This window comes from Eumetopias jubatus, unplaced genomic scaffold, assembly GCF_037043125.1.
Source record: "Eumetopias jubatus isolate StellerSeaLion01/CBP00866 unplaced genomic scaffold, mEumJub1_p1.0 scaffold_9, whole genome shotgun sequence".
Lineage (NCBI taxonomy): Eukaryota > Metazoa > Chordata > Mammalia > Carnivora > Otariidae > Eumetopias > Eumetopias jubatus.
This window is the reverse complement of record NW_028274815.1, coordinates 52116244-52143558: the sequence shown is the minus strand read 5'-3', so window position 1 is coordinate 52143558 and position 27315 is coordinate 52116244. Positions and strand designations below refer to the sequence as shown.

Sequence of the window (27315 nt, the reverse complement as noted above, 5' to 3'; positions counted from 1 at the left end):
CAGGGGCTGTTCCAATTTTCCTTGAACAGAAACTGGGGCCGCGCCTATGGCCGGCAGAAAAGCGAGGGCTTGGGGGCCGGGAAGGTTGGAGCCTAGTTTTTACTTTCTGCTTCTTACATGAATAATAAAAATAAGTAAACTTGAAAGAGTCAGAGAGGAGAAAGACTGAAATGCAGAGCGAAGGCGACCAGCGTCCGACTGGGCAGGGGTGGAGGGCGCCCTGGCCCATGCGGGGGTCACTGAAGTGTTCTGCCGCCCCTCCCGCGCGCGCCGCCTGGGTCCTTCCGACCGAGCTCCGACCTGCGGGTTCGCACTGCCCAGGTCCTCCTGTAAGTACAAACTTCCTTCCCCCCAGAGCCCCAGGGGCCACCAACCGTCAGCACGCAGAGCTGGTCCACGCTGCTCTCCCCTCTGCACACCCTGTCCAGCACCCCCACACCGTTCTGCGCTCCCCTGCCTTACCCAAAGTACCTAGTGGCCAAGTTTCTTTCTTTACTATCTTCCTTTCTGTTAGTACTGAGCAGCAGTCCTCCTCCCCTGCACCCTTTACCCTCCCCTCTTCCTACCTCTCAAACCCTTCACCAAGGCACTGTTAGTCACCCGGTTACGCAATTGGGGCGTCCAGCCCACCTCGCCTTCTGCTGGAGACATTGGGGTTGGACAGAAGCACATGCACAATGGACACACGCGAAGGCACCGACACACGCACAGTCACATAACGGCTCGCGGAGTCATGGAGGCTGCATCAGCCACACACTCAGCCGCGCCACAGCCGCTTACCCCGGCACGTCCCTGGGCCCTGCCCCCGAAGACACTCATTCAGATCCCCGGACAGACCAGAGCACCCTCGCTCACCCGAGCCTGCCGGCCGGAAAAGGAAGCAAAGTCTGTAATGACGGCGCTTTATCGGAGGGGTCACCGGCCCACCCGCACACACACACCTTGTACACACATCTTCGCTGAGGTCTGTCAGTCTCTCTTCGAGCCCCTTTCTGAGTCAAACGAAGGGAACGAAGGGCCTGTCCTGTCCTGGTGCTGTCAAAGGAGAAGCTAGAGTCGGGCGAGCACCGGCTCCTTAGAAAGTGCTGGGGACCGGGACGCCTCGGAAGGCCGAGCGCTCTGCCCAGAGCCCCCCGCCGCTTGGCTTCCCAGCGCAGCCGGCTTCTAGCCGCGCTCACCTCCGCGCTTCGCTTCTCCCACCCCAGGGCTGGGGTAGGGGGCAGCTCCACTGCGGCATCGGGTGGGGGTGGCAAGGAAACGCCCACCTGCTACCCCGGTCTGAGGAGGCGGGCCCCGCGTGAGGGCCTCGGAGCCGCGGGGGAACCCGGCGTTCGCTGCCTACCAGTCTCGGCCTCACTCGACCCTCTTGGTTCCTGGCCCCGGCTGTCTGTCTGCACGTGTTTTCTCGGCCCGGGCGAGTGCGGGTCACTCCGTCAGTCCCCTGGCCTCACTCAGGCTCATTGACCACATTCCAGGCCTTGCTCTCCCAGGAGCGCCAGGACCGGCCTGCGGTCGGTGTTCGTGAGTGTGGGTGGAGGTATGAGTCTGGGGGCGGGGTGGAGCACTGAACCCCAGGCCGAGTCCCTGCCTCCAGCCCCCGACCCCGCCAAGCGCCGAGCAAGGACAACCTCCTTTCTGCTTGGTCTCTCTAGGGTCGCCTTTCTGGAGCACTATGGTTATTGATCCCGCTGAAAGAGCCAGAGCGCGGAGCCGGCGCTTCCCCGGGGACGAAGGGAGTGGGGAGGAGAGTAGGCGAGGGTTAGGAGGGAGGGAGTTGATAAACTTTAGGGGAGGACGTAGGACAGCACCTCAGGGCCGCTCCAGCCTCCCTCTGCCGAGCTGGATGTGGGGCTAGACTAGGGGTAGAGGAGTGGGGCCACCCTCCCACCCGCCCCGCGCAGCTACCTCCGAAGTTGCTGGGAGTCGGAGAACCACGACTCCCGCCCAATCAGCAGGGATTGGTGGAGCAGCCGGGCGGGGGCGGGGGCGGGGCCGGAGGAGGAGGAGTTGGGCGGGGGGTACGAGGGGCGGGGAGCCGCGGGCTGGGCTAGCGTAGGCTGGCCAGGCGGTGGCGAAGGCGGCGGTGGCAGCCGGCATGGGCGATGGGGGCGCCGAGCGCGACCGCGGACCCGCACGCCGGGAGGCGCGCGGCGGGCGCGGCGGGGACAGAGGCGGAGCGGAGGACTCGGGTGCTGATGCTGGCCTCCGCAGTCCAAGGGAGATTGCAGGGACCTCTGCTTCTAGCCCCGAGGGCTCCAGGGAGAGCGGCGCCGACAGCGACGGCCACCCCGGGCTCGGTGAGGCAGACCACTACCGCCGCATCCTGGTGCGAGGTAAGCGGACAGCTCGCGGCGCTGGCCCACCGGACCCCCACCCTACCCCTTCTGCTGCCTCCACCGCCCAATTCATATACTCAACCAGTCAGTCATCACTCAGTCATTCATTCAGCAAATACTATTCTGAGCGTCTATTGTGTGCTGAACCTTGAGCTGAGTGCAGGGGACAAAGCGGCGAGTGGGACCAAAGAGATCCCCGTGTCACTGCCTTACAGTTCTCAGCCTCTCGGGCCGGCCGCTCACCCTAGGCCCATCCCAGCCGGTTACGGTGGCGAGGGCATAGACGCGAGTGCGGGATGCCGAGAGCCAGTCCCCGCCCCACGTCCCTAACGGCGGGTGCGGAGAAAAGCGTCACGAGCGCTCGGCGGGGTCAGGACGAGGAGGGACCAGCGTCCGGAACCACGGCAGGAAAAGGCCGGCGCTTCCCCGCCGCCTGGCCAGCCTCGTTTCCCATTCCCAGCGACACAGACCGCACCGGCTGCTCCCGGGAGAGGGCACCGCGACACGGAGGGCGGCGTGCGCGGCGCTTGCCGGCCTGGGCTTCGCTCTTTCGGCTCCAACTTCCTCGCGGCGCCTGGGCCCAGCCGGCTCTCGGTGCGGCCTTCTCGCGGCCTGGCCTGTCGCGGCTCTCCCTTTCTCCCTCGCCCTTCGCCCTCCTCTCTTCTTTCCTGGCCTTTTCTCTCTGCCGAGCTCTCCTCAGTCCCTTTTTCGTGCCAGCGCTTCTGGAGTGCGCCCGCGTACCCAGCTCTGCCTGGCCTCCTCTCTGCGAGGCTGAGACTTCCCCGACCCCCAAAGCCAGCCTCACGCGAAGCTTTAGACTCAGCTTTCGCCGGATCCGGGCCTCGCCCAGAGAGATGGGAGGAGGAAGGGGATTCCGGGGGTCTCGCCGTTAGCCGGTCCCTGGGAGCCTGAGGTCTGGAGCGCCGGCACCCGCAGACCGAGCAACCAGGAGAGGCCACACGCGGGTAACAGCCCCCCCCCCCCCCCGGCCTCCTTCTCCAACTCCCTGGCCCGGCTTCCTCCCGCTGCCCTTTTATTGCCTCTGCTTCCTGAGCGCCGTCATACAAGCCGCGAGGCTTTAGGAGTCCAACGGCCAGAGCTGATTTCCCCCGCCACCACGGCCTGCGGAAGGGTAACCAGCTTCACGCTGGCCCCAGGACACTCCAGCACCAGGATCCCGACTTTGTCTGATCTGACCTAGGCCACCCACACACAGACAGGGACAGGTTGGCCTGGTTTCGCACAGCCTCCCCCACAGCAGCTGGGTTTGGGTGGCTCTGGGAATGGGGCACAGGGCCAGTGTTGAGCATTGAGGCAGCCCAATGTAAAGTCGACTGATGACTGTCTTGGACACAGACTCAAGGACCCTGGTCTTCTGGAAACACTCCTGGTGTCAGGTGTGGTCACCTAAAGATGGGGCGTTAAATGCTGTTCTGAGGGCAGGCTTGGGTCAGGCAGTTACAGGACTGTGTATGAGGATGGTCCCCACCCAGCAGCAATTCCAGCAGGTGTGTGGACCTGTTGGGCACCTGGGATTAAATTAGATCCCTTCTCGTAGACTGTAGGGTGTCCTGAATACAGGGTGTCAGCAGCTAGCTTGGCGTTCCATTGAGAAAATCTGCAGGGCTTCCAGAAATGAAGAAATCATCTCCTTAAACCCACACTCCCAGATTAAGACTCTCAAGTCCCTGCCTGTGACACTCACCACCTCAAGCCCCATCTGTGGGTATTTGTGAGTTCTGGACAATTGTGAGTTTTATGCCCACCTATCATCCCTTCCACTCTACTAATTCTGCATGTATAATAAATAAATTCTGTGTACAGATGGCCAGTTTAAGAACTCCCAGGTGTAGATTCAAAGAAGGTCGGAGGGACGTAGCATGGAGGCCTCCCGTGCTAGGAGCAACCCACAGCTGGACAGAGATGGGCAACCCCCCCCCACACACACTGTATGTGGGGCAGCTTGTGTGCATGGTCAGGAGATATACTTTTATAAATGCATGTATGCACATACAGCAATGTCATTATATTTGTACAATAAAATCGAAATACAGCATGGAGGGTGTATTTATACACCTAAAAGGAATGAAAGGTAAACAAGGCCCTCATAAATCCCTCTGCCCTTTCTCATTTAATGAAAAAGAGGTTATTTCAGGCCTGAGATACCTGGCATGTCATTTAGCCCTAATTCCTCCTAGCCAGGGTCACCTGCGTCACTCTTGGCCCCACCAGGGCTCAGGGTAGAGGCTCTGACAGATGAAAGTCCTGGCACTGGTCAAGGGAAGTCTGTAGTGCCTTGGCCTCAGGATGAATGTCCTCCAGTGTGCTTTAAATAGAGAGTCCATTTTGCCCTTGACCTCCCAGGACACATCCTCTCAAAGTACTTTTGGAGCAAATCATAAAAAGGTGGAAGGGAGGTGTTTGCCATCGCAGACTGTTAGGTTGCTGTTGGGGTGAGAATTCTGGAAAAGAACCCCACTTCCTCTGGGTCTTTGCACTTCTTTCTATTTCTTTTCCACACTGATCTGTTGGGGGGAGTTCCAAGGCACAGCGGAATAGAAGGAAACTGTGTGTACTGGAATTAAATGAATTTGGTTTGGAATACCGGCCCTTTAAATTTGAGCCAGTTTCTTTGCCCCTCTGTGCCTCAGTTTCCTCATTATACACAGAAACCCACAGCTATCACTTTGAAAGTCAGTGCTAAAGGTCAGAGGTGATGTCTATAAAATTGCAAACACCCAGCAGTATCTCCAAAAATATTCTGTTGAATGAAAGGGGTGCGCTCTGAGGTGACCCACAAACCACTCAGGGAATGGGCCTCCTTCCTCAGAAGCCTCTCCCAGCTCAGTTCACACCCCTGTAGGGGACTTGGTGTCTTTTTGCTTTGGCAAAATGCTGCCCCTGAGTTGGGAGGTGAGCAGCCAAGGGGTTGAGAGCCGGCTGTGGAAAGGAGGATTAGTGCCACCTTGCAGACCACGAGGTGTGGCCTTCCCCAATCCCCTTGAGGAACCCTCACTCCACCAATCGCTCAAGTTTCCTGCTCCCTCTGCGAAATGCGGGTCAGGGAGCCAGGGAGGCCGACCTTGCTGCATCCCCACCTCAAAATGGAGGCCGCTTCAGGCCGCACATGGATGCAAACAACTCGGCAAGGATGACAGGCGTGTGTGCACAACAGGCATGCCCGCACAGCCCTCAGCGTACCCAGCCACGCTTCTACTGGACCAGACTGCCGCGTAGGCCACTGCACACCTCTGCGTGCGCAGCCCATTGGTCAGTGAGGAGCATGGATGGGGGATCCTTTTGTTTTGTATTTGGAAAGGGTGCGCAAACCACGAGCCCGAGGCAGCTGGACAGACCGCCTCCCAGCCGTGGCTCTGACCGCACAGTGCAGACCAGATGCCATGGCCTTTTCGGTGGAGCCGGGATGCCAGCAGTTAGAAGACGTGGACCAACTTTGACCCAAAACTTCCAGCAACCTCACAATCTGTGCTCACACCCGCGCACTCAAATGCGCCTGTGTGATTCCCAGATTAATCCGGATGCAAATTCAACAGCCCTTCTGGATAGAGCCGGCAGGGTCGTCTGCTAGCGTCACCCACTTTTATGAACAGTGCTCAGCGCCGCTACCTGCTCATCCCAAGTGGTCCCTTACACCTCTGGGTGTCAAAACCCCATTCTGGCTGCATCCTCTGTCCTCAACCCAGTGTGAGCACCTTGGACCCGGTGAAACAGGATCAGGGCTGCCCCCAGAGCGCTCCCCTGCTGTGAAAACTGAGGAGTTCCCCTCCTCATTTCCACACTTCTGTTTCTGGGTGAACAACTGGCCCCCACACCACCAGTCACTGGCTGAGATGCTTTCACCTGGGAACCTGATGGATGCACCTGGTGGCTAAGGACATAAGAAAACCCAGGAAGACCAGGGCCTTTGGCTCCTTCTGGCAATTCTTGCTTTGGATGTGGGTGTGGGGAAGGGAGGCATTGAATTTAGTGGGGGCAGTGCTGGTGTGGTCCAGAAGAGGGAAACTCTGAACGCTTACAGAGGGCACAACAGCATACAACCAGGCAGGGCCCTGGCTGCCAGACTCATCCAAAGACGCTGGGCAAGGGGCCAAGGCTTCTGGGGCTTGAGCTGAGAGCGGCCTGGAGGGGAACAGACTCCCCCCTCCAGCAGTCAGATCTGGGCTCAGCTTCACTTTGAATCTGCTCACTTTCTACTTGGATTTACAGAAGCCCCTGGACATACAGCGGCTCAGCCCTGACCTTGCAGGCCCCACCCTACAAGTCGCAGCAGCTCCGCAAGGGCACACCTGCCCACTTGCCCAGCGGGCATTTTGGCAAGGGCGAAGATGGGGCAGATCATTGTATCTAAATGAACACCGGATTTTGAGTCCCAGCTCTTGGACCTTCTGTGGACCTCAGGACCCTAGCCTCCAGGAGAGTATGTTAATAGATGCGGTTACCCAGGACCAGGCCCCAGGCAGCAGCTGAAAGGTTTGAATGGTTCATGCAGGGGACCGCACTTTGGAATTTTGGTTTTATTTTAATTTTTAGTTTGGGGGCTTGTGCAGATGTATTAGGTTTCTTTTTTTATTTGCCTGGGATTGTTTTGTTTTCTATTTACTATGTTTTTCCTTTTGCTTTGTTTTGGCAGAAGGACCCACATTCTCATTAAGGGTCTGGACTGGGTGCCATCCTTTCGGTCTTTATTTTTCCCTTTATATACATGCGCCCTCCCCCACCCTAACACCCACACGGAAGCAGCCCCCGCAACCAAATGTGTCGTCTCGTTGATGTGTCTTGCGTGCACTGTTTGCATTTTCAGGGAACTACGCAAGGCTCCTTGTGTTCTCGTGCTATTTTTGTTGTTCTGGGCCATAGCTTGGGTTCCAGTGCCTGTGGCCCCACTGCCGCGTCTCCCGCGTGTGCACCCACGTGCAAACACACACACACACACACACACACACACACACACACACACACACACGCCTGCAGAGTCAGAGCTTCTAGGTGCTTCCCTACCTCCTCCACCTCCAGCCCCTCTACCCTGGGCAAGGAGGCTGGGACTGTGAGTGAGTACTTGCCCTGGAGGGGAGGGAGGGGATCATGGGTGTGTTTGTCCTTGGGCTGATACAGGTCAAGGGACGGCTCCGGTTTGGGGCATTGGCCCATTGTGCACCATATGTAGGGAGAGAGAGCCTTTAGGGGTCCTGTTAGCTCTGGGCCATTTTCTCGATTACCCCTGACTGAGGCTGGGGCCATACTGGCCCCGAGATCCCTCCCTATATTTCTTTGACTTGCATGGGGGGGGGCACAGGAAGCATATTAATTATTCTTCTATTTCCTGTTTGCTTAATATAAAATAAAGATTGGTTTGGGGCGCCTGGGTGAGGCAGTTGGTTAAGCATCCCACTCTTGGTTTCCACTCAGGTCCTCATCTTAGGGTCATGAGATTGAGACGTGCTTGGGCTCCCGGCTCAGCGCAGAGTCCGCCTGATACTCTGTCTCCCTCTCCCTCTCTCTAAAAATAAATAAATAAATCTTTAAAAAAATAAAAGATTGGCTTTATTCCTCATAAAGTCGGTAGCGGGTTGCACAGCAGTGTATCCCGCCAAGTTCCCTACCCCAGTTTGAGAAATTCTGATAGAGGACACCGAGGCTGAGTGGGCCTGCCTAGGAATCCCTGGGAGCTGGGTGGTCTAGGCGTCTGCTTCGTCCCCCACAGCATCCAGGAGGGGGTTTGGACGGCCTGAGGGTGCCAGGGCGGCATTGAACAATGCTGATAGAAGTGGCAGCCGCCGGACCGGATCTGGTCCACAAAGCAGATGAGCGGACATGGATGTGGGAAAGCCAGGACCTCGAACGCAGCCGGGGCTGGGGAGGGGTGGGGGGTCAGCTGTTAGGTGCTAGTTGGGGCCCACAAAGGCCTCTCGAACCATCTCTCTCTCCCACGTTCTCCTGCGATCTTGCCCTTCACTTGTTGATTCTTTACACAAACGTCAGTCAATACCTACTAAGTGCCAGGAGCTGCTAGCGCTCAGCTTCCCAAACAAGAGACTGTCTCGGCCACTGGGAAGTGCGGGGTTCCCGACCCGCCCCCACGGGGAAGAGAGGCCTGCGCTAAATTCAAGCGAGGCAGGTGCCCGGAGCCCGGGTCCTGATGCCGCGCCAGGACCACGGAAGAGGTCCCCCCGCCCGCCAAATCCACGATCTCCCCAGATGTGTTCTTAGCGCACAGTACACAGTCAATATTTGTGGAGTGAATGAAAGGAGACAAAACTGTCAAGGTCGCGTATTTCATTAGGAAGAAGACTGCAACGCCCTTCCCCGGGAACAACGTTCGTTCTGAGATGACATCCTCATTTTTTGACGTTGCAATACTGTTCTTTCTATGAAATGGTGATGGTGCCAGAGCACAAGATAATTGTTAAAACATAAGATTGCCAATGCCATATTTTTGGAATTTTGTGGAGCCCTGTACTTTGGGAACCACCGAAATAGAAAACTTGGAAAACCTCAAATATGTTTCTTTGACTCGTAGCTGGGTCCCCAGGGCCAGCTGGGGAGGCCGCCTAGAGGCCGGTCCCGGCTGGAGCAGGAGGTCGTGCGAGGCGCAGGGCGGTGAGGTCGGTAGTGAGTCTCCCGCCCCTCTGCGGCTGTTAGCGTGAGGTTCCGCCCGCAAAGCCTGCCAGGGGGTGCGGAAGAAACAGCAATAGCTAAATCCGCGCCCCTCCTCCGCGCTCAATTCACAGGCCTCCAGCCATCCGCTGGAGCTTAAAATCACTGGGTGACCTAAGCCTGTGTTTGCTACATGTATTGCTCCTGCTACCGCGCACCGCGTGGACTGGTGCGGCTGCGGGCAGCCAGGGCCACGCTCGCACCGTAGACAGAAGATTGAATTTCAAAAAGCCCTCCGGGCTCAACGTAAACCAAACCAAACCAAACCCGAAGCGGTAGAAGGCTCCCCCAGATGGCCACGGTGCCCCGTTTCGGGTGTGTTCTTCCAGGAGATTTTCCCACTCTCGCGTACAAAAGTTAGCAAAAGCCGAATCCTATTACAGAAGCTGTTTTGCAACTTCCCTTTTAAACACATTTAATCCGCAGGGGTCATCTTTTCGGGTCAACCATTTCGCGCTGTTCCGCGACGGAACCGAAAGTATCCCTTCGGTTGGGGAAAGCCCGAATTCTCCCAACCTCTGGAGGGATGTCCCGGTTGTTTTTCTCTAATGGAAACACTGTGGAATAAACTCCCAAGGCACGGGTCTTTGCGCACTTGAGTGTTTCCGTGAGATAAATTCCTAGCAGTGCAATTGCTGCTTCAAAAGGTTTACACACACGACAGTTTTTAAAAACGTGTTTTGTTTAATTCGAAAATAGTAATTAGCTCCTATGATTCGAACTTCAAAACGTTGTGTTGCTGTTTTACGTTCACAGTGAAAAATCTCTCCCATCCCTACCCTCCGTCTTCCAGTTCCCACCCAGCTCCAAGGCAGCCATTTTTTTACTTTCTAGTTTCTCCTTCCAAAACAGTTTCATGCTTATGCAAATCAGGACCGCTATATTATTTTTTCTTGCTTTTATTTATTTATTTATTTACTCATATTGGTGACATCTCTGTATATTTTTCAGCACCTTGCTGTTTTTTACCAGTATATTTGGGGATGTAAAGAATTTCTTTTTAGGTTTTTCACAGATGCATAGTATTCCATTTCTATGGACTAGGTGGACCATAATGTATGTTGTATAATCCATGTCCTATTGGTGGACATTTAGCTTTTTTCTTATATGTTGCTATTATATACAATGATGCAATAAGTAAACTCCTTCTTGGTCATTTCCACGTATGTAGGTATATGTCAGGGAAGTTCCTAAAAGCAGGTTACCCCACCCACCCCTGTCCCAGCCTCAGTAGGTAGTGATGCCTGAAAGTGCTTGTATCTCCAAATCTTGCCATCACGGTTTGTACTGTATATCCTGATAGATATTGTCAAATTGTTCTTTGCAATTTATACCCTCATATTGTCATCTTGTTCTTTGTAGTTTATAACCTCATCTTCTCCCTCCGCCCATACTGGGCATTACATATCTTTTTTATCTTTGTCAATGGTATAGGTGATAAATAGTACCTCATTGGCATTCTAATTTTTATTTCATTTATTATTAGTGTAGTTAACTATCTTTTCATATTTATTGGCCAGTATATTTCTTCTGGTGTTATCTATTAACTCATTTCCTTTGACCATTTTGAATTTTCAAATATTCCTTTCCTTACTGATTTTAGAAACTCAGCATTAAGGATAGTAGCTCATTGCTTTCAATATGTGTTGCAGTTTTTTTAAGCTTATAATTTCCTCCTAATTTGTTTCTGATGCCTTTTATTTTCTGATGTATAAAATAACTTTCCAATTACAAAACCAACCATGCTGTTTTGCTATATCATGTATAAATTGAAACTTCTTCGGGCTCTTGGGTGGCTCAGTTGGTTAAGCGACTGCCCTCAGCTCAGGCCATGATCCTGGAGTCCCGGGATCGAGTCCCACAACTGGCTTCCTGCTCAGCGGGGTGTCTGCTTCTCCCTCTGACCCTCCCCCCTCTCATGCTCTCTCTCTCTCTCTCTCATTCTCTGTCTCAAATAAATAAATAAATAAAATCTTTAAAAAAAAATAAATCGAAACTTCTTCATTTTTTCCCCCCATAAAGCATGTACACTCCCAGGATGTAACCTCCCAAACTTTCTCTACTAATTGAAAAATATAAATATATAAGTTATATATTACAAAAGTGGGAATTTTTTGCAAAATTTTTTCCATTTTATAAACATTTGTCGACATCTTGCTGTCTAGAACTGACTTGTTCTTTGTAACAGCTGCATGGTATTCCATTCTGCAGATATAATTAATTTAACCTGTCCCCTATTGATGGATATTTAGGTTGGTTCTACTTTTCCATCACTACAAACAATGCATCAGTGAGCTTCTTTGTATCCCAGTTGGCACAAATGGTTTTTTAAAGTCTCATTTATGAGACAATCTGAAAAATGTGGAAACATGTAGGACTTTTTTATATTAAGGAATGACTGGTAATGATTTTGGTTGTTACAGTAGTACTGTGGTTGTTTTTTTAAAGGACGTCTTTTTTAGAGATACATATAGAAATATTTCTGGATGAAATGATATGATGTCTGAGATTTACTTAAAATTATGAGGATAGAGAAGAAACGGGATTGTTCCTGAATCTGTAATTGTTGCAGTTGGGGGATAGGTATATCAGAGCTTGTTACACTATTCTCTCCAATTTTGTATATGTTTGAAATAATAATAAAAATTTTAAAAATAATAAGCATTTCACATATATCATATTAAAATTGTGACAGATATTTCCAAATTTCACGCCAAAAATGTATACTCCCAGCAATTGTGTATAAAAGTGCCATTTTCCCCATCCTTCCAACCTAGGTATACTGAATCTTTTAGAGGTCTTTTCAAGTGAAAAAAATATATTATTTTTATTAGCATTTTTAATTACTAGTGAGCCTATATTCATATACTTATTCTTCATTTTAATTTCCTCTTCTGTGACTTTTTAATTCATGTGCTTAGCTATTTCTGTATTGGTTTATTATTTTCTTATAGTTGTGAATGCTATTTTCATACCAAAGAAGTAATCCCTTTTTCTGTGACATGTGTTGCAAATATGCCCAAATCTTTTTCTTTTTTAAAAATTTGCTGTGAGGTTAAAAAAAAGTTTTTTTTGAGGTTTTTTTTTTCTGAACTCAAATTTAAATTGTAATCATATCTAATGGTCATTTGTCTTGGGGCTTTTAGTTCTCTGTTAGAAAGTTCTCCTCCAACCAAATATAAAACTCAATTTTGTTATATAGTCTTTGCAACAAACCAAACAAAAATGTACACAAGGTAAGATTAGGGAAAGGTTTTCCTCCCTCATGCTTCCACTCCTGAACAGTGAACAGAAGAGAGGTGTTCATCCTGCAGACTTGATCCTATGTGGGCACAAGTACACACAGACACACACACACAGACACACGCACACACACACGAGTGTAGTCTTAGTCTCACTTTTTGTTCTTTATAAAAATAGGTTTGTACATACTTGCTGTTTTTATATAGTAGTATATAAGGGACATCCATCCAGGTCAGTATAGAGGGATGTACTTCATTCTTGTTAACGTCTACATAAAAGCCAAAGGCATGACTAATACTGTGATTTTATTAACAATATTTCCAGTGATAAACATTGAACTTTTTCCTTTATTTTTCTCTTACAAACTATGCCACAGTGAGTCTGTCTTTATCAAAGTGTATCAATATTTCTCTGGAGTAGAAACCTCTATCAGATTTCTAGGACAATGGAATTATGCACTTTTTAATTTAGCTAGGCATTGTGAAATTGTCCTCTACAAATATTCTTAACAACGGAGTTTGAGAGAACCTATATTTTCCCTCATTTTTGCCAGCACATGTTCTTCAGGCTGATAGATAAAATGTGGCATCTGGAAAAAGAAAAAAACGATCTCATTTGCTGTTCTAACTTTGATTTTCTCTGATTCCCTTTGAGCTTGAGTATTTTTTCATAGTTATTAGACACTTGCATTTCTACTTCTCTGAATAACCCTTTCATAAATTTGCTCAGTTTCCCACTGCTTGACTTTACTCATCTCAGTCTCTAGAGGCTGTTTGTACCAGATATTAGGACTCTGCTTATGCATGTATTATGAATATTTTCTCCTAATCTGTTGTTTGTCTTTTAACTGTCTCTCATCCTGCAAAAGTTTTTATTTCTAGGTACTCAAATCTGTCCTTTATTTTCCTTTTAAAAAATTGTGTATGTTTTTCTTCAATTTTTGGAGCTTATTTTTATATGAAAAATGTTCATCTATCTTGTGTTTATTTTTGCACACAGTGTGACATAAATTACTTTATTCCAAATAATGAGCTAATTGTCCAAAAGCCAGGTCTTTAATAATCCTATCTTTCCTCCTGCTAATTTGAAATGTCTTCTATATAGAAATCCTCAAATATGCATAGATTTGCTTCCAGACTCTTGTGCCAGCATCATACCATTTAGTTGCTGTAGATTTGTAATATGTTCTGCTGGGTGGTAATACAAGCAGTTTCTCCTCTTCTTTCACATTGTTTCTTCACTATTCTTCCATTTTCAATTTTCCCAATCAACTTGATGATGAATTTTCCATAAGGCATTTTTTATAATAATCACATTGTAGATTAGGCAGGAAGGGCCTTGTCACACATAAAAATCAGCACATTACCAGCTTGTTGTGCAAAGGAACTACCCGGCTGCTAGGAGATGGAATCAGGTAGGGCTTTGCGGGAGTCTACTGGGAGAGGGACCAGGAGTGGGTAATATTTCGTCCTAGAGGTCAGGGGCATTGGCTAGCCATTATCAGACAGGAATGACCACCTCTCCCAAGGCAAAGGCTCCTGGGACAGAATCACCCTCTCCCATCCCCCTAGGGCTCACCCCTCTTTGAGGAGACCAGAAAGGCAGCAAGCCTCAGGAGTCATTCCCTTTAGACTCATGCATTTTCACCCTAACGAGTCCCTACCCACAAGGAGGCCCTGGAATTAAAGCTGTCCCTCCTTCCAGGTGCTTCCCCCAAACTCAACCCAGAAAAGGAATAATTCAGGGAAGGGTGCTCTGTCCAGGGGGCTAGGTTTTGCCTCCAAGACAACCCCAAATCTTTGAGTTTTAACAAAACACAACTGGGGGCGCCTGGGTGGCTCAGTCGTTAAGCGGCTGCCTTCGGCTCAGGTCATGATCCCAGGGTCCTAGGATCGAGCCCCGCATCGGGCTCCCTGCTCAGTGGGAAGCCTGCTTCTCCCTCTCCCTCTGCCCCTGCTTGTGTTCCCTCTCTCGCTGTGTCTCTCCCTGTAAAATAAATAAATAAAATCTTTAAAAAAAAAAAAAAACACAACTGTATTTCTCACTCACATTGTAAGTCCATCACAAGTGGGCACAGGCTCAGCTTGGTACTCTGAGATCCAGGCTGATGACAGTCCATTTTGACTCCTGCTTCCAGGCCATCCCAGTGAGAGGAAAGGGGTGTGGCAAATTATGAGTGTTCCTCTGCAGGTGACCTCACCTTTTCTTTTTGGCTAAAGTAAGTCATACGGTTATATCTAATCTCAAAGTGTAGAAAATTAGTGCAACCCTACCATGTGCTTGGGAGCGGTTGGAAACACATGAACAGCGTTCACGATTTATCCACTAACTTAACTTTGATGAGTGGTCTTCTCTATTATAGCTAAAATAGCAACCACGCGCGCACACATACACACACACACACACACACACACACACAGGCTGTGGTTATTGGGTTTCGGTTATGTGGAGAGGGTCAGTAATATCCCTTTATCTTGTTTTATAGTCCTCCCAGCATTTGTCATTACATACATATTCATTTTTAAAGTTTATTATTTTTGGGGCGCCTGGGTGGCTCAGTTGGTTAAGCGACTGCCCTCGGCTCAGGTCATGATCCCGGAGTCCCGGGATCGAGTCCCACATCGGGCTCCCGGCTCAGTGGGGAGTCTGCTTCTCCCTCTGACCCTCTCCCCTCTCGTGCTGTTTCTCTCTCTCTCTCAAATAAATAAATAAATAAAATGTATTATTTTTCTCTGTCCACGGTACAAGATCTAAGGAAACAAAGACCTTGTTTATTTTGCTCATTTCTATATCTCCAGACCCTGGAATAGTATTTGACACATAGTAGGTGGTCATTAAATAGATGTTGAATGGTTGAATAAGCATAGTTGTTTCATTTACATGAGTGGGATATTACTGCATAGAATAACGATTCTATGGCTTTCTTTCACTTAATGTCAGTTCATGTAGATACTTTGTCATTCTTTTAAATTGCTGCACTCTATTTTGTAGTATGATTTGTTCAGCCATTTCTCTTGTGGGGAACCTTGAGGTTGCTTTCAAAATTTCAAAATTTCAATATTTTGAACAATGCTGCAGCAAACACTCTTATATATGCTCTGGAGCACATGAGTGTATGCTTTTCTGGATAAATATATACTAAAATAAAATTGCTAGGGCAAAAGTTATGTGCGTCTTTAATCCTGACAAGTGCAGCCTTAAAAGGTGGTGACAGTTTACAGTCCCACCAACACTGAATGGGAGTGTGGCATCCCCTACAGTTCATCACTGATTTATTAACCATTCATTAATGTCTTTCCAGTCCTATGGGAGATAAATGATTTTCCGTTGTGTGAATTTGCATCACCCTGATTTCTGTGAAGCTGTGCTCATTTTTCTTATGTTTATTGGTCATTTGACATCTTTTTCTGTAAATGCCCCAGATAAATTACTTGACCATTTTTTTCTACTAGACTATTTCCTTTTAAAAATCATTTATTATTGCATTATATATAACTTCTTTACCATTTCAAAAAGTTTTTTCTTAAATTTTCTTTTAATTTTACCTTGCTCTCAGTCCTTTTGTCCTACAAAAGGCGTTAGCTTTAATATAGTCGGATATATCCTTTGTCTTTCCTTTACAGCTCTAGTTTTATATCTTGCTCTTCCCAAGCTCAGGATTATAAAAATTTCATCCTATATTTCCTTTTAGTATTTTTATCATTTTATAGTCTACGATTTTCTCTCTAATCCATTTGAAAATTATTGTCATTTATGATGAAAGATAGGAATTTAACTTAATTTTATTCCAAATTTAAGTTTATGGTCACCCATCTCCTTAACTCCATTTATTGACTAGACCAACCTTTTTCCATTTAGAATGCTCCCGTTATAAACTCTACCACTATGTATACGTGGGTCTTCTTGTGCACTCTTGATTCTACGGTTCAGTCATTTGAAGATCATCTTCACCATTTCTGTTATATTTATGTTCTGTTTACTTAATATTTTAGCATAATACATTTTAAGATTAAAGATTGAATACCAACTTCTGCCTTATCCTAAGCACATAAAATCATAGGTTTAAATTTTTTTCTAGTAAACATTAAAATAAGTACATAACTTTCAAAATGACAAATGTTTATTTATGTACCATTTAAAATCACCTTACAAATCACAAGTGGAATGTGGAGGCATTTTGGGGAAATGCTACTGTATTTTTCACACCGATGGATTCGTCCTCATCGTGGACAAAACCTCATTGCAGCTTCATGGCATGTTTTGTTGCTGTTGTTAATGTCTTATTTTGAAATAATTTTTGACAACAAGAAGTTGTAAAAATAGTACAAAGAGGTTCTGACAGAGAGGTCCTATGTATCCATCACCCACCTTCTCCCAAAAGTGACATTTTACATATCTATAAAACATTATCAGTTAGTTTTGGTTTGTTTTGAGATTTTATTTACTTATTTTTCAGAGAGAGCACACGCAGGGAGAGCGGCATACAGAGGGAGAAGTAGACTCCCCGCTGAGCAAGGGGCCTGATGTGGGACTCGATCTGAGGACCCTGGGCTGATGACCTGAGCCGAAGGCAGACTTTAACGGACTCAGCCACCCAGGTGTCCCTCTATAAGACATTATCAAAAGCAGGAAACTGACATCAGTACAATATAATCGACTAGACTACAGACCTTCCTCGAATTTCACCCATTTTTATATGCACTCATTTTTTTGTCTTTATATATAGTTCTATGATACTTTACCACATTTATAGATCTGTATATCCACCACCACAGATCGAGAACTGTTCTGTCACCATCAAGGAACTTCCTTATGCTACCCCTTGATAGTCAAACCCTCCCTTACCTAACCTCTGGCAACCATGGATCTGTTCTCTTCTATAACTTTGTCATTGTGATCATTGTTATATAATCTTGGGGGCCGACTTTGGTAGAATTCCTTGGAGATTCAACCAAATTGTCATATCTGTCAATAGTCATTCCTTTTTATTGCTTATATCCCATGGTATAGCTCTACCCCAGTTTGCTTAACCACTCACCCATTGATGGACATTCGGCTTGTTTCCATGTGGGAGCTATTATAAATAAAGCATCTGTGAACATTCATGTACAGGTTTTGCCATACAGGTTTTGTCATGAACCTAAGATTTTGTTTCTCTCGGATGAAGGCCTAGGAGCGTGGTCACTGGGTTCTATGGTTAAGTGTATGTTTAACCCTTTAAGAGACCACCAGGTCATTTTCCAGAGTGGCTGCACCATGTACATTCCCACTGGCAGTGTATGAGAGATCGAGTTTCTCTGCATCCTCACCAGCCTTTGAAACTCTCAGTATTTTTTATTTTAGCTATTCTAATATGTGTCTCTTGTGGTTTTAACTTGCCTTCCCCAAATGGCTAGCGATGTTGAATATCTTTTCCTATGCTTATTTTTGTGGCATGTTTTGATATCTGGCGGGCAAGTTGCCTTTCTTATACGATTCCTGCCTTCCCTGAACCTAGGAAGAGCTGACCTTGTCTGTACCCTGAGGCAGGAATGCTTGTCTCAGCTCTTCTACAAAGAGGAAAGGACGGGGGACATGTGTGATTTGACCCCAGTGGTCGGGAACCCAGGTTCAGGTGGTCTCCAGGAGGCTCACTGAGGAGATGTGAAGCTGCTATCACCACATATGACAGACACCCCCCTTCTTCCAGTCTACACCCCCCAGAACACTTTTAATAAAATCAAGGCCTTTAGGGGCACCTGGGTGGCTCAGTCGTTAAGCGTCTGCCTTCGGCTCAGGTCAGGGTCCCAGGGTCCTGGGATCGAGCCCCGCAACGGGCTCCCTGCTCCGCGGGAAGCCTGCTTCTCCCTCTCCCACTCCCCCTGCTTGTGTTCCCTCTCTCGGGTCTCTCTCTGTCAAATAAATAAATAAATGAAATCTTAAAAAAAAAATCACGGCCTTTAGAGATGGAGTCACTTGGGTGTTGTGAGGAAGTTCTGAGACTGATCTTGCAACTGGAAATAATAGGACCTGAGCAAAGGGAACCCAGTCAATGGGGTTGCAAATACTACCTCCCCACCTTTTCGGAATGTAGAAGGTATCAGACAGGGAAAGCTTGAGTTGTCCCAAAAGGCCTGTGGTTCCCACCACCACCTCAAGCGCAGGGCCCATGTCCATCTGATGAGCTCTGCCCAGCCCCCTCACAAGACACGCCTAGTGAGGGGAAGACCACCTCTGAGAGTGACTGTATTCCCTGACCCAGACCCAGCTTCTCCCCAGGATCGACTGAGCACCTCCGAGGGCAGGGCCAGACCTGCGAGCCAGGAGCCTACAAGGAGCTAACACATACCCTGGAGGAGGAAATGTGAGCGGGCCCTGGCAGGAGCCAGGAAGAACCATCTCATAAACCATATGGTGGAGGATTCAGAGGGACAGGGGTCAGGGTCACCCTCTACAGCAGGGATTGTAAAAGCAGAATCCACAGTGGTGAGGCTCACAGGAGTCCCCTGACAGACGGCACATCCCAAATGCAGGTCCTTTCCTCTGCCTTCCAGGGCACTGAGGAACCTGTCCAAAAGATTCCATTTTTTTATACCCATGACCCAAGTTCTCTTCATTATAACCTATCCATTGAATCATTAAGTATTACCAAAAGATGGTATTCATAAAGTAAAGTGAGGTTGTTTATAGACCTGATGGAACACTGTCAGTGTGGCCTTGGGTGAGTTACTTAAAATGTGTTCCTTCACTTCCCTATCTGTAGAATGGGACTAATAATAATCCAGCTTCACTGAGACATTGGGAGGGTTCGAGTGCTGAAAACAGTACCTGGCCCAGAGCAAACACAGCAGAGGTGTCAGCTTTTATTATGCCTAAAACATGAGCAGCCCTGCCATACACTTCTAGAGGGTGAACATGGATCATCTCTGCCCCTATAGTTAAAGCTGATGTATATACAGAAGCCCCCCCTCCAATTCATATTTTACTTTTGCGAAAATTTTGTTGTTGTTTCTCAGTTCTTTGAGTGGCAATATCCGGTGAATGTAGGCTGCAAGGTTTTCAACCTCTCTTAAGTAGGCTTCAAAATCCTGGAGACTCTATGCATGGATGGTATTGGGGTAGGACCCAGGAGGGTGGTCCTATTGCTCAGAACTAGGTACATGGGGAGTGGTAGAAATCTCCCCTCTGGCAGGCACCCCAGCAGCTTGATTGGTGGCAGTGGTCCTTGGGCTCTTTCCTGGGGATCCCAGCCCCCCAGGCTGCCCTCCCCCCCACACTAGCTAGCCTCTTTGCGGACCCCAGGAGAGTCTGTGGACTGAGTGCTCACCCATGCGTGCACACCTGTCCACGGGGTTCAGGACCTGGCTCTGGACATCTTCTCCTTACCTAGTAAGTAAGTAAGTAAGTAAGTAAGTAAGCCTTACCTGACTGATCAGACCCAATTCTAACCCATCCTCTCCTCTGTACTTGAGGACTTGGTATATCTCTTTCCATTTGTCCTTTTACTCTGCTGAGGGAACGGAATCCAGGCTGTGTCAGAGCGAATCCTTTCTGCCCAGACTATGGCAGTGGATTTGAAATTTGTAATGAGGCCCATTCACATATATATGCCGAATAGATACAACGTACTGCATTGAGTGATTAAGGAAGCTAGGCCCAGAGAGGGTAAGCCACTTGTCAGAGGTCACAGAGCCAGACCCAGGCCCAAAGAGCTCCTCATTAGATCACACTGCCTCTTGTGAAGATGATTGTTGGTGGCCTAACTCCTTACCTAGTGAACTAACCGGCCTCTTTTCATGGCCCCTGCAGATGCCAAAGGGACCATCCGGGAGATCATCCTGCCTAAGGGTCTGGACCTGGACCGGCCCAAGAGGACCCGCACATCCTTCACGGCCGAGCAGCTCTACCACCTGGAAATGGAGTTCCAGCGCTGTCAGTACGTGGTGGGCCGGGAGCGCACCGAGCTGGCCCGCCAGCTGAACCTCTCCGAGACCCAGGTAAGCCGGTAGGGCCAGGCTGCTCCACCCCTGCCCTGCAGCCTGGGGACTTTGTGGGGTATGAGGCCTGTGGGCTGCTACAGGGAAACCCAGCTTTGGAGTTCAGACATGCGTTAGGGAAAAGCTTAGAGGAAAACCAGAGCAGTAAATATAGGGCGGACAAGAGAGCGCTGGTGTAGGCCAACAGGGGGCCTTGCTAAGGCATCAGGCACTTTGGAGTGGAATATGGGAAATGGCCAGAGAAATAGGAAGGAGGGGCGTCTAGGATGCAGGCAGTGATCAGGGGGGTGTTGGTGCAGGAGGGACCCTGCAGTAAAGGATGGGGAGGGGTTGGCTTGCCAGGAGCAAAGATTCCAGGGAAGAGAAAAAACATTACAGAATTGGGTTGAGGACTTCTCATTTCCCCATTCTGGGCCTTTCCCCATTCTGGGCCTTTCCCCACCCTCCATACATTCCCTCCATACATACCCTTGATCCCACTGTGCCTCAGAAGTTCTTGCTGGAGGGAAGGAGTCTGAACACCCCCTTTGCCCAGGAAGGGCTTAGCATTTTAACAACAATAAGCTTAACCCAGGGCGCCTGGGTGGCTCAGTTGGTTGGGCGACTGCCTTCGGCTCAGGTCATGATCCTGGAGTCCCGGGATCGAGTCCCGCATCGGGCTCCCTGCTCGGCGGGGGAGTCTGCTTCTCCCTCTGACCCTATCCCCTCTCGTGCGCTCTCTCTCTCTCTCATTCTCTCTCTCAAATAAATAAAATCTTAAAAAAAATAAATAAATAAGCTTAACCCAAAGGAAAATCATTTGCACTCTGTGTGAATGGAGGCATTTCCAGCTGGTAGCAGAGATGCAGGATAACAATAGTGATAATTAGACCACCTAGTACTCAGTGTGCCCAGGAGCTGCTCTGAGGGCTCCGCATATGGAAATTCACCAATGCCTCCCAGCAACTCAGTGATGTAGCTCCCTGTATTATCCCATTTTACAGAGGAGGAGAGGGAGGTTATGCCCAAGGTCATACAGCTAATAAGCTCCAGAGCTAGGACTTGGGCAAGCAGTCTGGCATCTTCATGCTACCTATAAACCGGCAACCATCCTGGAGCTTTTAAAGACTGACTCAGGGACCCTTAGTTGAGCAAGAGCTCTGGTAGGTTAATGTCCTATATGAGGGAGCTCAGTCAATAAGTGTATGACAACGACCAAAGCAGGACTTACAGCGGGAAGAGGCGAAGGAGAGGAGTGAGGAGGCAGATAGTCTGGAAGGGGGCGCTTCCTGGGGAAGGCGCGGGTGGATATGGGAGGCCCCGCGGTGCCTGGCACCCCTGCAGCGACGTCAGGTGTGGCTGAGGTCCTGCGGGCCTGGGCCATCTCCGCCTGGACCTCTTTTCCTGCTGCTGCCAGTTGCTGAGTCCCCAGAGCAACCCTGCAGACAGCCGGGGCCAGCAGAGGCCTTCGCTGCAGCTAGGCTCGGTCCGGAGGCTGGAAAGCCGGGCTCTGCCAGACAGAGGGCTGCAGTGGCTGGGCCAGGCCAGAGCTCCCAGGGGGAAAGTCAGGCGTAGAGTCACCCCTCGATACCTGCCCCTCCCTATCCTAACTGCCCTCTGCCTGGCCTAGTTTTGCCCGCACACTCTACCCTAAAGCTCTGCTCTCCAAGGGCACCTCAGATGCCCAGGCTCCTTCTCGGTCGTCATCCTTCCCCTGCCCTGCCTCCTAGACACCCTACGTGTACCTGCCCTTGATGGTCAAGGCCAAACCCCTCCTCTTCCAGGAAGACTTCCATAAGACCTCATTCCAAGAGACCCTTCCACATGGCTTGGTAAAGTGTGTGTGTATATGTGTGCATGCGCGCGTGTGTGTGTGTGTGTGTGTGGCGTGATGGGCCCCAGCTAGCACCCACTTCCCAAGGACAAGAATGTGTTTGAAAGCCACATCTCCTTTTCAGGTCTCCTTGGGGAGCTTAGCACACAACTGGGCAAACAGAGACCCCTCCGTGAATCCTCAACTCACTGACTCTTGCTTACCCCATCCTTTCTCTCTCCCCAGCCCCAGGTCTTGCAGATAGTATAAGGCACAGTTAACCTTTACGGAGACCTTCCTCTGTACCAGGCTCTAAGTACTTGACGTGGCCTAAATCATGTAGTCCTCACCAAGACCTTGTGGGAGGGGAGTGAGGTTTTTCTTCCGACCACACTTCTGACACCCAGTGTGTGGTGTTTCCCAACACCAACAGCAACCAATTCTCCCATTCTCTCTCACCAGCTGGGTGTCAAACTAGTCAATGCAGTTCTGATGCCAACTCCTGCAGTGAGCACAGATGATGCGGTGTAAGGCTCAGTCCCACAGGACAGTCTCCCATCAGGTGCCAGGTGCAAGTCCCCGGGGGCCACCTGTACTTCTGACTGGCCAGCTCTAAAATCGGGGGCTCCCACGTCTCCCTCCTCAGGTTTGGCAATGTGTTGGAATGACTCGCAGAACTCAGGAAAACACTTTCCTTTCATTTACAGGCTTATTGTAAAGGATAGAACTCAGAAATAGCCCAATTTGGTGGCAGGGGAGATAGAGCCAGATGGAAGAGATGCATAGAGCAAGATGCTGGGGTGGGGGTGTTCGAGGAGCTTCTATACCGTTTCTGGGTGTGCTACCCCCCTAGGTCACGTGCTCATCAACCCAGAAGCTCTCTGAATCCTACTGTTGAAGAGTTTTTATAAGCCAGCCCCATCCCCTCCCAGGAGGGCAGGGGTGGGGGCTCCAAACCTCTAATCACAGGTTGTAGTCTTTCTGGGACCAGTGCTCCTGAAACTGTGCAAGGCCCACTGAGTCACCTTGTTAGCATCAACTCAGGTGTGGCTTAAAGGGGCCTGTTATCAGTGACAAAAGACACTCCTATCACTCAAGGAATTCCAAGGGTTTTAGGGGCTCTGTATCAAGAACCAGGGACAAAGGTCAAATACGTACACTTTTTAAATACCAGAATAGGCCTTTATTATTTCTGCTTTTAAAGAGAGGGAAACTGAGGCACAAAGCAATTAAATAACACGCTCAAAATTTAAGGCAGGCATATTTGGGGCACCTGGTTGGCTCAGTCAGTGGAGAATGCAACACTTGATCTCGGGGTCATAAGTTCAATGCCCACACTGGGTATAGAGACTATTTAAAAATAAAATATTTTAGGGTGCCTGGGTGGCTCAGATGGTTGGGCGTCTGCCTTCGGCTCAGGTCATGATCCCAGGGTCTTGGGATCAAGTCCCGCATCGGGCTCCTTGCTCAGCAGGGAGTCTGCTTCTCCCTCTCCCTCTGCTTCTCCCCCTGCTTGTTCTCTCTCTGTCTCTCTTGCAAGTGAATAAATAAAAAATAAATAAATAAAATAAAATAAAATAAAATAAAAATATTTTAGGGGCAACTGGGTGGCTCAGTTCATTAGCATTGGCTCTTGATCTCATCTCAGGTCTTGACCTCAGGGTCATGAGTTTAAGCCCAGCGTGGAGCCTACTTAAGAAAAAAAGCCCCTGTGGTGGAATCGAAAGCTTCCTGGAAGAAAGGGGGGGGGATGAGCCCAGAGGCTCTGAGCCTGTCTCTTACTTGTTTGCTGAGCCTTATAAATTTGCCCTTTAGGCACCATGGGACTGATGATAGGAAGTACACGGGCAGGGTGCCTCTCCCCCACCTTTGCAGCTCCAGGACCTTCTACCACAGTTCACACGTTAGAATCATACCCAGAAATATTTTAAAAATATGGACGCCTAGGCCCCACCCCGTAGAGATTTTGATCTAGTGAGCTGGGATGGGGCATGGGCGTCAGGCTTTAGAAGAAAATGACTCCAGATAATCTCAAAGTGCAGCCCGGATTGACAACCCCCGATGGGGCCCATAAGGGCCCGAGAAATGGGCATGCCAGACCCTAGCCCCTGCCTCCCTTACCCGCCTCCCCAGGAGACTCCCCCACCCAGGGCCAGCCCACATGTCCCTCTCCCTGCTGCCCCTGCGGGACAAGACCCCCTGTAAAATCTTTGTCAGTCCTTATGGATCATATTCTTTTTTTTTTCTTCAAGATTTTATTTATTTATCTATCTATCTATCTATCTATCTATCTATCTATCTATCTATTTATTTATTTATGAGAGACAGAGAAGAGAGAGAGAGAGAGGCAGAGGGAGAAGCAGACTCCCAAGGAGCGGGGAGCCCGATGCAGGACTCGGTCCCAGGACCCTGGGATCATGACCTGAGCCGAAGGCAGCCACTTAACCGACTGAGCCCCCCAGGCGCCCCTATGGATCACATTCTTGTTACTGCCACTCCCTTTGTTGCTGGGAGTGGGTCAGTGCCACCCTCCCCCTAGACCCTCAGCTTCCCCAGGACAGGAATCCTGACTTCTGGGTCTGTCCTTCCCCCTGAGTTCAGAGCCAGGAGCTCACAGGAGGGTGGGCCAGGCACCATGCGGAGCCATCTACATGGACTTCCTTACCTGATCCCTGCAACCGTCCAGGTATTTTTGTCCCCATTTTTGAGATGAGAAACTGAGGCTGGCGTGGTCTTGGGCTGGTGCCTAGGGCCTACAAGGGTGGCTGCTAACAGGGCCGAGAAGCCAGGGGGCTTCCCAGCAGGGGAGAGGAATCCAGCGACACACAGAGCCCCTTCCCCCGAGGGTCTGGTGGGACCCGTTCCTGGAGTTCCCGGGTGTGACAAACTTAGAAAGGTTTTCTTCTTTCCAGTCACCTCCTTCAACCATATTTGGTCGAGTGCCCGTTGGCCTTCCCTTACTGGTACCTCCTTCAAACGTCACCTCTTCAGAGAGGCTGTTTGCCCCCCAGGAGTAAGCTAGTCCCCTCTGCTCCCTCTCCCCGCTTTTTTCCAAACTAGTGTCTCTCCAGGTGGTGTTCTCGGGCTGGTGTCCCCCGCAGACTGCTATCTGTCCAGGACCGCTTAAGTGCAGAAATGGAGAGTACGTGTAATTCGTTTTAACTGTATTTGACAAAAACATTGGTCTGTGACAGACTGGAAACTTTAAAAAGTGGTTCCTCAGCACGAATAATTTGAGAGACACTGCTTGAAGCCCTTCTTGCCCCTTGCCAGTCGCGACTGTTCTCATTTGCCCTCTTCATCCGGCCCCCCCTCCACGCTGTCCCCTCCACGCCAAAGATTGGCTCTACTTTCCTCACTGCTGATTCCCCACGTCGAGGGCAGCACCCAGCAGGTAGTAGGCACTCAGCACACATCCGCTGAATGAATGATTGAGCGAATGAATGAATCAATCAATCTCAAGTAGATCCCATTACCTTCTGGTTACCTTCCGTCATTGAAACTCAATCCAGTCCACTTTAAAACACCAAACTCATGTCTGTTTCAAATCTTTTCCTCCCCTTCCCCACTCAGAACAGGCCTGACTCACTGTTGAGGGCGCTGGAGGGGTGGTTGCTCCTAGGAGGTGGGGTCCTGAGGCATCGCCCTAGGGAGCCCTCATCCTCACCCAGGCAGCCCTCCCACTCCTGCCTCCTCGTCCTTGTCTCCGGGCTCCTTCACAGGAGCCACAGGAGTGGCTGGCCTGCCTTACACTGTCCCAAAGCTGGAGGCCACCAGCAAGCCTTCCCCGTCCTTTATCTTTGTGCGCCCTGCACTCTGCGGCACCCGCCTTGTCCTGCGGGCACACACTGTCCCAGCCAGCTGCCAGCCTCCTGAAACCTCCAGGCCAGAAGCAAGCCCAGCCTCTGTACTCCTGGGACACAAATCTGGGCGCAGTAGTGCTGGGTTTGACAAGTGTTCCAGCTGGGGAGCGACGTCAGACTCTCCTCTCAGGCCTTTCTAGTCCTTACACATGATTCTTCCAGAGCCTGCTCCTGGCCCTCCGTGAAGGGGGCACCCTCTCCTTCTCACAGTGGGGAGGAAGTCCCGGCACCAGGAGGGCTGACCACTGAGCTTCCCTCCCAGCCTCTGGTTTCTTCTATAGACCAGGACAGGGCTTGGAGCACCAGGTGCTGGGTGGTGGTAGAGGCTGGTCCTGCCTCCTCTCATAGACCTGGGAAAAGGGGCTCTCTCTGCCCTTTTGTTGGTGGCTTCACTTAAGATGTGGAGGACTTGGCACCTCTTTGTCCAGGTTTGAGAGTGTGGCCCTTGGAAGCCCCCCTCAACATCCTGCCGTATGCTGTCACACATGGTGTCACGTTAAGAAACCTGGCAGCCTTTGTAGGGCATGAGGTGGGAGGTGGCTGCTGAAAGGTTCAAACAGATGGGGACAGAAAGCTCACTTCAGAGGCAGTGTGGGGGTCAAGACCAGGAGCCGTGGGATGGTCCTCGCACCGGGCAGGGGCGGCTGCCCGAGGCCCCATGCTTTAGAGGGCTTTGGCCCTTTTCGGGCCATGCCCCTCTCTATGGGGTGAGCACTCTGCGAGGCCGAGGGTGCTGTCCACCAGGAGTCTGTGTCTGCCTTCTAGATCACACCCCATGTCCATGAGCTGGAGGCCAGGGTCCCTTATTGGCTCACCCAGAGCAGGCTGGTGTGGGAAGGCCTTAATGACGCTCTGAATGCTCTTCTTCCCCCTTTCGCTCCACCCTTGCTCCCCCACTCCCCACTCCCTTACCCTCCATGTCCTCCCTCTCCTTTTCTCCTCCCACCTACCCCCACTTTGCTTTGCCCTGCCTGACACCCCGCCCCACCCTCTGCCCCAAGGTGAAGGTCTGGTTCCAGAACCGCCGCACCAAGCAGAAGAAAGACCAGAGCAGAGACCTGGAGAAGCGGGCGTCGTCCTCGGCCTCCGAGGCCTTTGCCACCTCCAACATCCTGCGGCTGCTGGAGCAGGGCCGCCTGCTGTCCGTGCCCAGGGCCCCCAGCCTCCTGGCGCTGACCCCTGGCCCGCTGGGCCCGCCTGCCGGCCACAGGGGCACCTCACCGGGTGACCCCAGGAACTCCTCTCCGTGCCTCAACCCAGTGACCTCGGCCTCGGCCTCCCCGCCGCTGCCACCCCCGCGGCCAGCCCTTTGCTTTTCCGCTGCCGCGCTCCTGGACCTGCCTGCCTGCTATGAACTCGGCTCCTCGGCCTTCGAGCCCTACAGCAGGAGACCAGGCAGCCCTGGCGGTGGCAAGAAAGCCAACGTGTAA

The 27315-nt window shown here is 50.3% G+C and overlaps 1 protein-coding gene across 1 annotated transcript; it reads left to right on the top strand.

Annotated features, from left to right (window-relative positions):
- Nucleotides 1–2095: 2095 nt before the first annotated feature.
- On the top strand, nt 2096–27315 carry VAX2 (ventral anterior homeobox 2). The gene is made up of 3 exons (XM_028116120.1): nt 2096–2333; nt 20043–20230; nt 26887–27315. The coding sequence occupies exons 1-3, from the start codon at nt 2096–2098 to the stop codon at nt 27313–27315; spliced, it is 855 nt and encodes a 284-aa protein (XP_027971921.1).